We start from the raw sequence: 16,763 nt of genomic DNA on the forward strand, positions 1-16,763 counted from the left end.
ACTGTAGATAGATCCTAAATGTGTGGGTTTTTGTATACTTATAAAAGTAGACAGAAAACAGCAGATTCTGATGTAGTTTATCAACAGTTATTATTTTGTGGAGAAACTGTAGACCAAAATGTAATAGATTAATTTATGTTTTTATTAGCGTTAGGTCGAGCGACCCTCAAACCCTTCGTGGTCAATGAACTTTTGGGGTGCAATCATCAATGCGTAGTTGGACAGAGTGCAAGCAGGGTATTGCACCATTATTTATCTTTAACCATTATTTGATTTTTTTTTCACAACATGCAAATTAAACCTTGTGCTAGCTTTAGACAGATATCGATTCTATATAAAAAAAAAAACTATCTATGTATACCTACTAATCATTAAAATGAAATATGGAACAGATTTTGGCAGTTTTTTTTTGCATGTAGAAAGCCATTTTCTTTATAAAATCTGTGAGTGTTATAGGCTATATTTATGGTAAAAAAAGAAGAGATCTACGAAACCTCCAACAATGTAAACCAATATCAGTAAAATGTTATGAAAGTTGCTTTTTACCGTGTACATTATTGGTAATATATATAAAAATGAATTGCTGTTCGTTAGTCTGACTAAAACTCAAGAATGACTGGACCGATTTAGTTAATTTTGGTTTTAAAATGTTCGTAGGGATCCAGGGAAGGTTTAAACGATACGAAGTTCGCGGGATCAGCTAGTTGGTAATAAGTCAAACAAATGGAAAAGGGAGAAGTATGGAATTTATTCCAAACACCAAGCTAACGCTTACATAAAAAGCAATACATCAACGCTCTACTTAATTGTGCACAAAATATACAAGGAGACAACACTGGAACTGCCAACAAAAACAATGAAATATCCATAAATCGTCTCCAGACTGCAAGAACAGAGTGACTATGTGTGTAAAGCCAAGCGCGTTTGTAGTATGCGGTCAACCAAGGTTGTTTCCTCAGCGAAAGCATGAATCGACTACATCCATAGGCGAAGACCAACTTCCGCCGCCAGGCTGGATGCTGTTTTCTAGTATGAACTCTTTTCATTGGATCTGTCTCATGAGCTTGTACAACAATTTTTTTCACGGAGCGATCTTCCAACTTTTCTCTGTCCCCTTTTACACATTTCATTACTTGGCACCTCAAATTTAAACACTCACGGCTTGCTACTCTAGGACGAGTACCTGCCGCAACTTGATTTTTTTTCCATGCTCGCATGGGGTCTCGCAAAAATGCTTGAATACTTCGGTATGTTCGTTTTGAGCCAAAAACTAATGCCCTGCGTGCACCACGTAATTTATCACCTGCACTTGTTATTCCCAATTTACCAATGTCTGGAACTGTTTCAGTAAAAGGTAAGGCATCAGGTGCGTTTTTGTATTTGGGTATTTTTTTATACATGTATTTATCTTTCGTATTTCGCATTCTCATTAATACTGTGTCTTCTGCTTTGTAAAGTTGTTTACGCATTTGCGCTTCTTTTTCTTGTCTTGCCTGGTTCTTTCTTTGCAATCGAAATCGCTCGTATCCTGAATCGGTTGCATGCGCCTCTTTATTAGATTTAGATGCACAAATTCGTGCTCCGTCACGAGTTTTCCTTTCATTTCTTCTGGATGCTAAGTGTTTATATTCGGCATCTTTTATAGCTTCTTTCTTACATACTACGCTTCCACATACCCATGTTCTTGCAAATGCATCTTTTTTGTTACCAATATGGTTTCTATTCCTATTATTACTTGTCTTCTGTTTTTTACACACGCAACAAGGACAAGGTTGTTTAGGTCTTTTCCTGGTTCCTTTAGGGGGCCCCGTTTTCTCTTTGAATGTTTCAATTTTAGCTGGCACTGGCGTTATCCCTTTAGTTATGTCTGATTTTCTTATGGTTACGTTTTCGTATGACTTGTTATTCAATAATTCACCCCGTGAAACCGGCGGGAGAAATCTCGTCTTTCTGAGAGCTCCGCAGCATGAGCATACATTAAATGTACGGCTTTTGAACAAAAATGAAATGGGTTTTAAATTATTTGACTGTTTTATAGCCATGGGAATGAGCGCTTTTGAAGTTTTATAATTAAGTAAGGAAGCGAACCGAACTTTCTTATTTAAAGTCTTATTAAAACGCTGAACCTGGGCTTGACAATGTGGACAATTGGGTTTTACATTTCTTGCAGTTGTTTTTTGTATTCTGTTGTTGTTTTCTTGGTCAGCGTCTCCAGATTGGAATCGCGAAAAAAAATTCTTGTGGATATTTAATTGACCTTCTTTGGTAACTTTTAGACTTTTAGATTTCTTTATGGTTGGGATTCCTGTTGTTTTTGGACGTCGCTCACTTTTTGATGGTTTCAAAATATCTATCCATGGTTGCCTATTAATCGGTTTTTTCTTAACTTCTGGCTGGTCAGGTTCTTTTTTGTCGGAATTATTAAAACAAATTTGATTGGAGCGCTTCCTAAATAAATGCTTACAACTGAATAATATTTTCTTGAAATTAGATGGCTTGACTTCTGAATCTTTTCTAAAACCTTCTGATTTCAAAGTTCTGTCCATTGGACTTTGAACTCGACGAAACGTGCATTCGTGACCAATGCAACATCTTTTATTGTTGCGAGATTTCCGGGGCGACATTATTGTCTCGAGAGTATAACCCTTAGTTTTAAATGATTTTTTAATATTATTGGGTGTTTGATATTGAACCCAATATTCTCTGGGCCCAAAAAGTGGAGTCGGACTTATTTGTTCCATTCTACCAACAGTATACGATTGCGGGTGATATGTTCGCGCCAAATGCGACCTTTGTAATTTTGCTGTACAAAAACATCTTCTTAACATAGCGACAGCCGAACATTTGTCCGCTGTTTGGACAAGTGCACATTGTGCCTCGCAGTCATGTAAACATTTTTTGGTACCATAGCTACCTGTTTTCGTTGTTTTCCATTCTCTATTGCACTCAATACATCTATCTTTTGTACGACAAATCGCCTTCTTTGGACAAATTGGTTCTTCTGTTATGATAGGACACAGAGGTTCTTTGTAAAATTCAATGTTAATATTAAATCGTGAAGAGATTCTTACACCTTGTTTCATACCTCTATGTAAAAACGGAAAACGAGGTTCTTCAATGATTCTTTCAATTTTTTTAGGGGTACAAGGTTCTTCTTTGCATTGTATTTTTTTACACGTGTATCCCGGAATACATTGAGTCATGTTTGAAACAGAAACTTGTGGTCGTCTTATACGCGTGCCAGTCGTGCGGGAATAACGTCTAATGCCTCTTCTTTTGATTCTCTCTAGACACTCATACGGATTACATTCACCAGGCACGCATACGCCTGGTTCACATTCATCAGGTTCTAAGTAATATGTTGGCGCTGGAACCGGAGTGAATTTCTTTTTAGTTGAAGTTTTCTTGTTAGACATTGTTGCTGGTGAATTGAATTTAGTTGTTACTTCTGCTCTCTGAAGCGTCAGGGTACAAAAACAGCGCTTTAATAATGGCCCCACGCCGGAACCTCTTGATTCAGTATCCACACCTGCCTGAGATGTTCTGTGATCAACATAGCCTCTGCCGTATGTACCCCGATTTCTAGATTTTATTCCATCACATGTAGAAGCACATACCCTAGACTTATATTTATCTGGATTATTATTATATATTTTGTATCGTCTTTGTGTCTCGTATTCGTAATCGTATTCTCCTGACTTGACTGTTGTATCTTTGAAAAATTCCATATTGAAACTAAAATTAGAACCTAAACATAAGGCTTGACGATCATGATCTTCTGCAACTTCAGTCTGATATGGTCTTCTTATTTTGTAAACGGTTTCTGTTGATGGTGTTATTCTTTTATCACATTTATCGTCACACGATTGAGACATAGCATTGTCTCTTACAAATCTTGGTGTAAAGCTGGAGATTGACCTCGTTGAGAAGCCATCAGTTCCTGTTCCAAAATGCTTAAAATTTCTGCGCATTATTCGTTTTACACATTCATAAGGGTCACATAGACCAGGCACACATACACCTGGTTCGCATTCATATGGTTCTAGAATATGTCTGTATTTTTTTGTTTTAGTGCCAATTTCACGAGCTACTGGTATAATTTCCATTAGATTTTTTGTTTGAGTGTGTGTGCCTGTCAAATATGTGTACGGCTCATACGAGATATATTGTTGGTCTTTACCCATCTTTTGAAGTTTCAATGTACAAAAACACCTTCTCGGTGAAGGTGTACAAGATGCTTTACAGTGCGATTTAATGCAATCTGTTTGTGACTGACAATGCCGGGGCCCGAATCTTTCATAATAGGAGGCCATACTTCGAGTTCTTGTTGATCGTGTCTCTGTTCCTTTCATTTTACGCATATATATTATATTAGCATCACTTATAGATGGAAACTTTGGAGATGTATCCTTGTAAAACTCAACACTAAAACTGAAACTGGAGGAAATGCGCACAGCTTTTCGATTGGGACTAGAATTATATATGACTCGGTTTTCATCACGAAAATATTCATCATCATGACGAGTCCTTGGAGCTCTTTGATGTGGAGTGTAAGAACTGGCCTGTGTTTGTCCTGGCCTATATTCCGCTCTTCTACCTACAGCACTAGATACTGAGCGGGTTCTATAAGGTTCAGTACCAGACTGCTTTGACCACAGCCTTCTTTTAATTCTTTTTTCACATTCGTAAGGGTCACATTCACCGGGAACGCAAACTCCAGGCTCACATTCATATGGTTCTAATTTATAATGGAATACGGGTGTTGCAGTACCTTGGTTTGCTGACTCATCTTTTTTACACAAACAGTCTTTCATAGATTTTTGTTTTTTTGTGTGAGTCGATTTTTCTACACTGTTGGAGTGAGGGCTTTGTCTTTGTTTTGGTTTTACTTTTTCAGTTGCTGTAGAAACAGATGCATTACCAAAATGTTTTGTTTTATTTTCAGATTTATGTAACTGCAACGTGCAAAAACATCGTTTCAAGAAGGGCCCTGCCCCTGTAATGGTAGAGCGCATTTTTCGACCAAAAGCTTGAGAATCCATATCACGCATTGCTCTTGATCGTTGTACCCAATGATTTCTTGAAGGAGTTGATCGCCACTCTGTGGATCTACTAGTTGTCCCTCTCCTTCTGTGTTTGTCATATGTAGTGTACTGTTTTACTGGCATTGACCTTACTAAACCACCCGCGGGTGATTTATCTTTGAAAAATTCTATGTCAATATTAAAATTTGAGCCAATTTTCACTGCTTGTTTGGAAGGTCTCTCAACTACTCTGTTGTATTTAGGTTTTGCTCTGTAATAGACATCATGCGTCCTCATCGGTTTCCTGCGTTTGGGAACAAATTGTGCGTTACTATATCGATGTCGACGGCGATAATTTGTCATGTTTGAAGTCGATCTGGTTCTATAATGTTCAGTTAATGTTCCAGATGAATTCATTCGTCGATTTCTAATACGTTTTTCACACTCATATGGATCACACTCACCGGGCACACAAACTCCAGGCTCACACTCATATGGTTCTAATTTATAACGAAATACGGGTGTTGCAGTACCTTGATTTGCTGACTCATCTTTTTTACACAAACAATCTTTCTTAGATTTTTTCTGTTTATCTTTTTTTGCTTGATTTTGTTTATCTGTTTTTGATTGTTTTTGTTTACCTGATTTTGATTGTTTTTGTTTTTTAGTTTTTGGTTGTTTTTGTTTACCTTTCTTCGATTGGTCCTGTTTGTCGTTGTCAGATTTTTTCATATTCGTTTTCAATTGTTCATTTTTCTGAGATTGCTTTTGTCTATATAGTTGTAAAGTACAAAAACATCTTCTCAACATTGGACCTATACCCATATCTTTTCTTCTTGGTGCAAACATTTGAGAATCACGACTTTGTACTGAAATGCCTCTACCTCTTGTACCCATGTCTCTGGTCCTATATCCATGGTAAACTCCATGATCCCTTCTTCTCCTTGGCCGAGGTCTTTGAAAAGTAGTAGCCGCTTGAATTTGGTGGTGATTAGGAAACTTGTCTTTATAAAATTCTATATCGAAACTAAAATTCGATCCAAATTTAACGGCTTGTCTTTGTGGTGATACTGGTGCAGTAACTCTTTCTTTAATTACCATTTCTCTTTCTGAATAGTCTCGTCTTCTGAAATGTTCAGGTGGCCAGGGTGACCTGGATTGTGTCATTCCTGCCTTGGATGTTCTAGATGATGCAAAACCCGACGATACTGATCTTGTTCTTGGTCCTTCTGTACCAATCATTCTTTCTCTCATTCTTCTTCTTCTTATTAGCTTTTCGCATTTATAAGGATCGCAATAACCGGGAACACAAACGCCAGGTTCACATTCATACGGTAAAAGATATGGGGAATATCTTCGCGTTTGCGTCATAACAACGTGTCTATCAATTATGGGGGGAGCTCTTTCATGTCCTACGTTATCCGGTTGATGATAGTCTCTTTTATTAGCGTATAACATTTTTAGGGTACAAAAACAACGCTTCAAAACAGCATATGACTTATAGTGCCTTGATCGAGTCTCATGGTTATATCCTAGCAATTTTGCTGTACAAAAACAACGTTTAAGAAATCTACTTGTCATTGTAGATTGGCCGCGTGTACGTGTATCCATTTGAGAATAGAAATCCCGAGTGGGTTTTACATCCTGAGAATAACCTTCTCGCATCATTCTTCGAGTGTTTACATATTTCGGAACTCCTCTTACATATCTCGGTGTCTTATTATATACATTGCTTTGCGGAGATTCCCTAACCTCACCCGGGGAAGTTTTATCTTTATAGAATTCAATATTAAAGCTAAAACTGGAACTAATTTTAACTGCCTGTCTTGATGGTGTGACATGCCTTCCCAAAGATACGACAGATGGCTTCGATATAACTTCCGTAGATTTAATAGGCCTTACTCGAACGTTCCTTGACTGAACCTGCCTCCCTCTTCGTTTTTGACTAGGAGTCATGCTTGAGCTAGATGAAGTTCCGGATGCTATTGAGTCTGTTCCGAAGTTTCTGGTACGCTTACCTTTTCTTCTCTTAATTAATTCCAAGCATTCATAGGGGTCGCACTCGCCAGGAACACAAATCCCAGGTTCACATTCATATGGCAATAATTCAGGGTACCTTTGTCTTGCTTTCGTATTCTGACCAGTCTCAGTAGTTCTCAAGATTGGTTTATCCACTTGATATTTAGGGGGAGTTGAAGTACCTCGATGTATATTTTTTAATTCTAATTCTCTTTGCTGTCTTCCCTTTTTTTGTAATTTAAGTGTGCAGAAACACCTTCTTAGCATGGTAACACCAGAACCTCGATGACGCATGTGTCTCAGAGTAGATTGAGATCCTCTGTGTCGCCTCTCCCCACCGAAACCTCTTGTTCCTCTATCTATATAATGCCTGTAGGAAGTTATAGACGATCTAGAGCGTCTAGGCACTTTCATTACCTTTGGAGTAGGTGATTGAGAGCGCTTCGAGAATTCTATATCAAAATTAAAAGAAGAACCATATTTGACTGCTTGTCTATGTGTTCGAGGTAATGTTTGGTATCTGAAGCCCATTGGTCTAGGCTCAGGTCGACGACGCCTTTCTTTGTGTACTAAACTAGGCTGTAATCCTCTAGTTCTTGAATCTGACCTCATTGAAGAAGTGCCACTAGCACTGTTTCTTAACCTATTATCTGTACCTGACATCGTTGAAACCTTTTTCATTAATCGCCTCATTATTCTTTTTTGACATTCGTAAGGGTCACATTCGTAAGGTACGCAAACTCCAGGCTCACATTCATAATCTTTGAGCCTTGATGAGTGATGGTGTCTACGCTTTGTATTATGTTGACCAGCCACTTGTATATTCATAGTACAATAACATCTCTTCAGCAAGGGTTGTACACCAGTAAGATGATTACGATCAATGTGTTCAATTTGAATCGGGACTTCTTTTTTTACGTTAATATCTTCTGCTATTGTTGTTTCTGACGCGAGGTCATTTAGCTCGAACGTATTATTTGTGTACAATGTATTGCTATGAATCCGATCACTCTTAACACATTCATTTTTTACATAGTTTAATTCACAACTGAATTTGGATTTAATTGTCACTATTTCTTTGGACGAAAATTTTAATGAATTTACATTTATAGGGTTGACTTGCAATGTTGCACTTTCGTTTTCGCGCATACATGACTTAATATTTCTTGATGTAACAGCAAACGTTGATGTTGAAAAGCCGGAAGTCAATTTTCTCTCGCAATATTCCCTCTGATTGGTATGGTTGAGGTCTTGTTTGCTATTGTTAGTATGGTCACTAGAATTAACACTGCGATAGTCGTCGACATCTTTCGGTGTAAAGATTTTAGGAGCTATTATTTTGGTTTCTGCAATAGTCACCGTATTCACTTTATAAACTTGATTAGGATTCTTTGTCAAAAAAGGTGACAAAAGTTTGCTGCCCCGATGCTGTTCACCTTTTTTTCCCAATTCTAATGTGCAAAAACATCCGCTTGTTTTGGGACTTTTGATCTTCAGCAGGGATTTAAAGTTATCACTAAGTCGGTGCACAATATTTTTACTGTCATAGTCATTTTTCAAAATACCATGGGTCATATTATTTGAAATATGTTGTTGAGTTTTATTATCAGGCGCTGCGTCTTCATAAATATTTATATTAAAGCTAAGATTTGAGTTTATTTTAATATTTTGATTCCAATTTGGATTTATTTCGCCGGTGTGTGCAGACCAATCAGCTAAGCCGGAATATTTTCTCATGTTCTTGAATTTTTGCAATGAAATCTTCCGTATCCTAAAACTCGACCTAATATGGTTATTGCTTCCTACTGTCCTTGTTTCACTCGATTTTGATACCATTTTAGTTTTTTCTGTGCCAACTCCAAAACTCTTTAGCTTGGTACGCTTCTTAGTTTTTTGCAAGCCTTCATATGGAGGTTTTGGATATTTTGAGTCAGATTGTGTTAACTGGTTTGAGAGTTTTAATTTAGTAGCCGGGTATTTTTTATCTGCTACCGAGTTAGATAATGTATCCGTATTAACAGCAATGCTTTGTCTATTGTTTTTTCCAGTCTTACGTAACTTTAATTTACATAAACAATGCTTAACAGTGGGACCAAGGAACAAACTTCGATCCTGAGAGAATGATTCCAAAGTTTTATTATCGTTTAGTTCAGAGTCTTTCGAGTATGGTTGGTGTGAATCCTTTTTTATTTTACTTTCTTTCTCAGCTGCCGAATATGAATGAGATTGTCGATCGCGATGCAACGGACTTTTAAGAAAACTAGACTTTATATCTTGCCTCGTGATATCAGGTGAAATCGCTTTGTTTTTCTTCAATATGGGTTTAAGTATTTCACTTTTGTGCGAAACTATAGAGGGGACTTTGTTCTTCTTAAATTGCAGTGATTGAGAAGTTATACTATAGTCAGACTTCGGTTTACGGTATTCGGCTTTCACATGTTTAATTAACTTCTGCTCTTCTCTTTTAGGGGTTGTGTGTGGTATTTTATAAGACTTTGTACTATTATATTGTAACGGACCACGAAAGGTAGTTTCACATTTATATGGTAATATTACATGCTTTATTACATTGCCATACATTTGTCTTTCTGTAGATATTGAAACAGTCTTAATTTTTAATTTCGTTTGAGAACTTTCCGCTTTACTCTCTGGCTGGATCATATTCATTTTAGAAGAATTTCCTTTTTGTTTCTTTTTATTTTCTAACAATTTCGACCTACAAAAACACCTACGTAAACCGTGATTTCTTTTAGGATATCTCACTTTTCCAGTAGAATTACTTATTTGCGATCCTTTATTACGTATTCTTTTGGTTCTGGTATTGTTTGTATGAACTGGCTTTAGGGTACTTTGATTATTTCTATGTCCCTTTTTGGAATAACCATTCCCAAATAATTCAATGCTGAATCTATGTGTTGAAGTATAGTGCCAATTTTTTGCTCGGTGTTCAAATGATAGTATTTTCATGCCTTTGGAAGTGGCTCGACTTGGAAGTACCTTAGTCTTTTGTTTATTGCTGACAGTATCAGTTGCAGTTTGCGCTGCGTGGTTTTTAAGTCGCTGTTTTTCTTTGGTTATACTATAGCTGTTTTTCAAAGCAGATTTTTGCTTCAGGCCTGATATACTACTACTCCTGTCTGGGGACCCTTCCTTTGCCTCTTTATGAATTGAACTGTTTGAACGAGTGTGCTTAGTTGATTGTGAAAGCTCATATGTAGATGTGCCCTTTCTTTTAGAAGATTTATTACTGATATCTGAACCTTTGCTTCTTGTTGGGGTCGACTTTTTTATTTTAGAGTGACTGTCAGTTTGAGCAGACAAGATTGAACGTTTGTTATGCAAGCTATGTTCAGATTTTTGTATGTTTTCAGGTATTTTTTTATTTAATATCTCTTGACCCTTGCTTTTGGAAGCATAATCGGAACACTCGGAAATAGATGGGGGTTCTGATTTGTGAATGGTTGAATGAGATGCTTTTAAAGAACTTTTTACAGAGGAAAGTGAATCCTTTGAGTGAATGCTCTGTGATATTTTCGTTTTAGGTATCTCTTTTCTGTCATTTTCATTAATTCTAGATTTCGTTTTTTTTACTTTAATCTTCAGACTACAAAGACACCGTTTAAGGGCGTGGCCACCGGCCTGTATGTTTTTCATTATTTGTTTTTGTTTAACTTGGTGTTTCTTATAGTGACTAGGTAGCATACGATCAGAAAAGCGAGAACCCCAAGGTAAACGGGGTGGCCGACGTAGAACAGATTTCTTGCGAGAAATAGATTTATCACTTAATCGAGATTCTTTTTGTTGAGGGGATTGTACATGAGTCCCAGGTTTTTCACACTTACAAATTACTTCTCGCTGTTTGGGTTTTCGACCAGGACGAGATTTCTCAAGTTGGGTGGGCTTGACTTGTTCTAGACGTGTAGGAGACCTCTTGGGCTCATCAAGCTTTTGAGACTCTTCAGGTTGACGGGATTTCTTCCGCTGACTAGATCCTTTGCCTTGGCGGAATTTCTTACGCTGAGAAGATTTCTCACGTTGGCAGAACACCTCACACGAAGGGGATTTCTCCCGGTGGCGGGAGGTCTTAGGCTGCACGGATCTCTCCGGATCATGGGATACATCACGCGGAGGCGATTTCACGCGTTTCAAAGTCTTCCTGTGATCATCAGTTTGCTGTATTTTTGGAGGATCCTTGGGCACTGCGGACTTGCCATAGCGTATAGGTGCTGATAGCAGCTTGAGCTGTCTATGAAACGAAACCGGCGATACCACTTTTATTTTGTTTTCTTTAGACAATGAATTCAAAGATGATTTGTTAGACAGTGTTTGCCGGGGTTGGGAATTTTTATTACAAGGCGAATAACTTTTTTTTATCGAGCTTGTAGATATTGATTTTGAAATCTTGGAAGGGGATCTAATTGCATTAGTTTTGATTTCTTTTGCTTGACTGCTACTGAATGTAAACTGTTTTTCCGGTTTACCTGATACATCTGCAGGTGATAGCAACGTCGTTACTGATTTAAAGGATATTTTCTTATGTGATGGAGCCTTTTTCGTTTCACTTGTTTCTTGTACAATACGATGTCCTTTACGCTTTTTCTTTTTGTCATCGACATATAATAAGTTGTTCTTACTGTGTTTTTGGGACAGATTTTTTTGTTGCTCACTGATGGTAGCTTCTGGTTCTGGATTGTTTTTATCCTTCCTTATATATGTTGATGAGATGCTTGATGGGTCTTTTGTTTTGTTTCTACTTTTAGGGATTTTCTTCGTTCTATGCGCAGTGCTTTGGATTATTGGCGATTTGTTTATTTCCCGACTACCATTCTTATCTTTAACTAGATTCTTATCATCGACTTGGGTGTCATATAAAAAGTTGTTTTTACTGCGTTTTTGGGACAGATTTTTTTGTTGCTCACTGACGGTAGCTTCTGGTTCTGGTTTGTTTTTATCCTTCCTATGTGTTGCTGAAGTGTTAGATGGGTCTTTTGTCTTGTTTCTACTTTTAGAGATCTTCTTAATTCTATGCTCAGTGATTTGGAATAATGGCGATTTGTTTATTTCAAGACTACCATTGCTATCTTTAACTGGATTCTTATCATTACGACTACTTCCTGCAGTAATTGCAGCCACAGGATTTTTCTCAGGTGTATGTTTCTGTTTAGCTTTTTGCTCGGCGATAAAACTATCTTTTATTATTTTCTGAGCTAGATCGAGCAGATCCAAGTTTTTCATGTCATCTCGAGATTTTTGTTTTGATTTTCTTATCTTATTACTTTCACCGATATTTTCGTTATAAGTATTAGGATTCGCTTTAGAGCGCTTAAGTTTATGATATGATTTCATCTTTCCATCGTTCATTGATTTCAACTTAGATTTATTTAAGCCTGTGAGACGCTCAGGTTTAATAATTGGTGGTTCAAGATGGATTTTATTAAATTTTTCTCTAGAAACTAAATTCGTTTGTTCGTAATCTTTGCATGCACACGTACAAGAGTCGGACTTAATATTCTTAGCATCACTATTTTCTTGCTTTGAAGCAAGACTAGATCTTGAAGTGATGTGTACACCAATGTGGGCTTGTCTATTCCTTCGTACTTTTTGGGCATTTTCTGGTAGTCTGGTTTTTGAATTACATGCACAACAACTGCAGCACTCACTTAACTTTCGTGATTTCAAAACAGCTCCTTTATCTACTAAGTCAACCAAAGCCAAAAGATTATCCGTATCCACATTTTTGTCCGGATCTTGGTGTGCTGAAGTTGATTGCGTTGGCGGCAAGTGTGCTTTGCTACTTACACTTAAACTACTAGAGAGCAACTGACTCCTCAGAGCTTCATATAATGCTCTGGTTTTAAGGAATTCATCCAATAATTTACTGTCTTTTATACGTACATAATTTTTACCATTAATTAATTTATTGATTCTAGATCCTTCCTGCAGTAATCGTCTCAAGGTTTGACCATTAGATGCACTCTTTGAAATACACGACGTGCAAGAACAGCTATTGTTGGTGATCGTATCTCCTTGTAATAATGGCTTCATTGTTGTATTGCCTTTTATTGAGGTTTTATTCAATCCATCAAAATTAAGAGGCGAGTACGTTCGAATAAAACAGACACAATTTCACTAATACAATCAAAAATTACTTCGTGTAATTGCTTCACAACATGATTTACCTGAAAAGTGCAAGTAACGATAAAGTTCTTACATCAAAATTATTCGCTCTAAGGAATCACAAATACGTTAAGTTAAAGTTAAGCGTTACATTCAGCATTGTCTGCATTTTAGTCAAGAAAAGGCTCTTTGTAAACAAATGTAATCGATTTACATACCTAACAACTTCTACTACTTTGTTTCGTGGAGTAGGTAGTTCAGTGATATATTGCTACTGCTCTACTAAATGGAAATAGATTCCAGTTAGGCAAAGGGCAGGTTCTCATGGGTCAATACAAAAAAGGTACCAATGTATTATCAATACATAACATTGCTATTATCGAAGCCTTCTTTGTGGGGATAACTTTAATATAAATGCATTAACAATATGTATAATTAACTTACAAGATTCAGAACAGTAGCCACAACAGTATAACACTAAAAGACCTGGAGCTACGGCAAAAATCATCTGTTTCACAAGATTTCGTTAATTTTACTCCCAAACATTTTAATGCACATCGCCTCTGAACAAATAACACTTAAATTTCGCAAACGATTTACATCGAATTGTGAATTTTGAGTTAATTTAAAATTTCTCCTAATATCACCTCATCGTGGAAAAAATACAAAAAATATGACACAGTAGCCAAAATGTCAACATGATAGAACTTAAAAATATAAGCAATTTGAAGGAGTTGCGACCAGTATCGACATTGAGTTATGAAATACGCATTCAATAATTTTTTGACGAGATTCGGCTGCCCGCTCATGTCCGATAAATCAGTGGTCGATTTTTATAGCAGAAAAATAGAACACCGTGATACGCCCGATACTGAACGGCCCGACTATATGCCCTACAAAAAGTCTGAGGTGAGAAGGAAGCCTAAACTAACTAGACAAAATCCAATCCCAAAACCTAGATTACCAATGTGAATAGAGTGATTTACCAATGTGTAATATTTAGATATGCTTCCTGAAAAACAACTTTATTTCCAATAATTTTGTCACCTTCGAGCGAGACTTAATTATGTACAACATATTGTACCATTGTATGTACATGTACCATTTACAAAATACAAACACCATCTTCTATGAACTCTCTTCTCACTGCTACAATATCACAGGACTGCTTTTTCATAGGTATAACGCGAGATTTCATAAACACTACCTGTCTATACCTTACTCGATAAAACTTTTTGCGAGTTTTCTAACTTTACTTTCTTCTAGTGCTTTCATAGTGGGAACAAACCAAACTATCCACTGCATTGAACTCATAAACTACCACAACAAAATAGTTTTTAAGCAGCAAATCTAAGTTATGCGATTTCTAGCCTCAGAGGTAATCGCGACCGGTATGGAAAACTTACAATCAAAATAAGCCGCAACATAGGCCGATAAAAGTTATATCTGGAAAAGTAAGCTTTTAAATAGCAAATCAGAACTTCAATCAAGTTCAAATCGACGCATCTAAAGACAGCATTTAGGTATTCATCAGAGGTTAGTGACTTGCGACTTGCGAGACACCTGCGTGACAGGTTGCATGAAGTCAACGGACAAACTTACCTAAGTTCCAGATGGAAAAGCCTTCAAAAGTTCCAAGTTCCAAGTGAATTTTACACACACACAAAACACTGCACAATTACATTCACAAACATAACACACTTTAAGTATCTAATCTAAGTGATAAATAAGTTATCCGCGAGTTTCAAACAGCCACTGCACTGAACAATAACCGACTCACTCTCTCGGAAAGCAAAAGCAAACTAAGTGAGGCTTACACATCAGACAAACTTGGAACCCCGCGGTAGAAAAAAACTTAGTTCTGAATAAGAGCGGGAAGCGCCATCTAACTGGTACCACGTGAAACTTTTATCGTAAGAAACTGTGTTCAATAGATGGCGTTGTAAGGTGAACTAACTGTTGGTTCCTAAGTGTCACTCAGATTCGACAGAGGGCGTGATTCACAAAATATTTTGGTTCATACTGGGGTTCAAAAAATATATTTGAAATGTTTCATTACAACAAAAAATTTATAGTAGGGGAGGCCTAGAAGGGATTTTGGGATTTACTCAAGCGCGGCAGATTAGTATATAGGGAGGTACCTATTACCCCATTTAACACCTCCACCAAGTATAAGCCCTGTATATGTAGCCGCGTGTCTAGAATAAAGGATCAGATTAGTAAAAAAAAATATATCATCTGACATTCTCCAGCGCGTCAGATTAAGATAGGGTAAGTTAGTTATATGCTAAAAAGTGTATATTCCACTAATCTGACAATTTGCGATTGACGATAAGAAGTAGGAAGGAAGCAAACTTGTAAAAAAAAAACGTCATCTTGACTTTCTCGAGCGCGGCTAATTTTTTTTTTATTTTGAAGGGAATAATTCAACGTTCACGAAAAATATATAATCTGACGATTCCCGTAAGCCGAAGTAAGGAAAATTAATCGATAAAGTTTAAAGCGTGCAGCTACATGATGCCGATTCTCCTCTCAGGTTTCAATTCCTCTCTCTCTTTTTTCAATTCAATTCATTTGCAATAAGTGTTGGTACATTTTGGGTCTTAAATAATCTACACTAATATTATAAAGCTAAAGAGTTTTTTTGTTTGATCTCGCTAATCTCAGGAAGTCATACATACATAATATGCATATATACTCAAGGGCGGATCCACCGTTGTGGGCACGATGGGCATGCCCACAACCTTATTACCTAGACTTGTGACATCACACTTTTACGGTTTTTTTAAATCGATAGGCTGATGATAACACTAGGCAACAAAATAATACTTTCTTTTGTTGCATTTAATTTTATGACTGTTGTTTACTAATTCGAGATCACCATATTTTTTTTCTTACAGCTTTAGTTTTTGAGGTACTTTTGTGTCCCAAAACTCAAAAAAATTCGCGCTCGCTACGCTCGCGGCTTTTTCACTTTGCGGTGGTTTAAGTCCAATGTCGAAAACGTTAGATTAGTTTAAGTTAAAATTGAAAGTAGAAAAGGATAGCACCCCCATAACGCCCTCTTTCAGGACTTTTTGGTTAACAAGAAGCGGTGAAGAACAAAACAAACTTCCCAGCAACACAGCTGTCTATTACAATAAAATTATTATTATTTACAATAGTCACTATTTTACATTTTTTTGTACAAAACAGTACCAAAACTCAAAAAATCTCGCGCTCGATACGCTCGCGGTTTTTTCACTTAGCAGTGGCTTTTTTTTACTTGTTTCTGTGATTTCGTGTCTCAAGACTCCAAAATTTTGCGCTCGCTACGCTCGCGCAAATTTATACGGTTTTATACCACGTCTTCGCTTTTGGTTTTATAACTTGGTAACTACGACGAAATCTAAAAAATGTTCCGGCTTGCTACGCTCGCGCAAAAAACAAAACTACTCACAATCTTTCCATACATAGGGGTGCTTTAGTAATGATTGCACCCGGTACATAAGCTAGAGACGGAACTGATAGTGAGCATAATATGAGTTTAGATATATTAAAAAAAACGTTTTTTTTAGCATTATTAGATTGGTTCGTAATTTTATTTTGTCGTTTTTTTTTTTG

At 36.9% G+C, this 16,763-nt stretch overlaps 3 protein-coding genes across 3 annotated transcripts in view; 1 reads left to right on the top strand and 2 right to left on the bottom strand.

Moving 5' to 3' along the window:
• Nucleotides 1-14,942, bottom strand: part of LOC124630761 (protocadherin-like wing polarity protein stan) — a 171,146-nt gene extending 156,204 nt beyond the window's left edge. The window contains exon 1 of the mRNA XM_047164745.1: nucleotides 14,763-14,942. The gene's annotated coding sequence lies outside the window, so the exon portion shown is untranslated. The remainder of the gene's footprint in view (nucleotides 1-14,762) is intronic.
• LOC124630759 (calcyphosin-like protein) overlaps nucleotides 1-16,763 on the top strand; it is a 57,152-nt gene that overhangs the window by 14,102 nt on the left and 26,287 nt on the right. The gene's annotated exons all lie outside the window — the stretch shown is intronic.
• LOC124630758 lies at nucleotides 729-13,088 on the bottom strand. Its single transcript, XM_047164740.1, has one exon. It carries the CDS (start codon nucleotides 13,086-13,088, stop codon nucleotides 765-767), a length of 12,324 nt encoding a protein of 4,107 aa, XP_047020696.1. The 3' UTR covers nucleotides 729-764.

This window comes from Helicoverpa zea, chromosome 5 (genome assembly GCF_022581195.2).
Source record: "Helicoverpa zea isolate HzStark_Cry1AcR chromosome 5, ilHelZeax1.1, whole genome shotgun sequence".
In the NCBI taxonomy this organism is placed as follows: domain Eukaryota; kingdom Metazoa; phylum Arthropoda; class Insecta; order Lepidoptera; family Noctuidae; genus Helicoverpa; species Helicoverpa zea.

Bases quoted from the DNA above. Each gene is read 5' to 3' on its own strand.
- LOC124630758 (XM_047164740.1), bottom strand. From the start codon at position 13,088: ATGAAGCCATTATTACAAGGAGATACGATCACCAACAATAGCTGTTCT.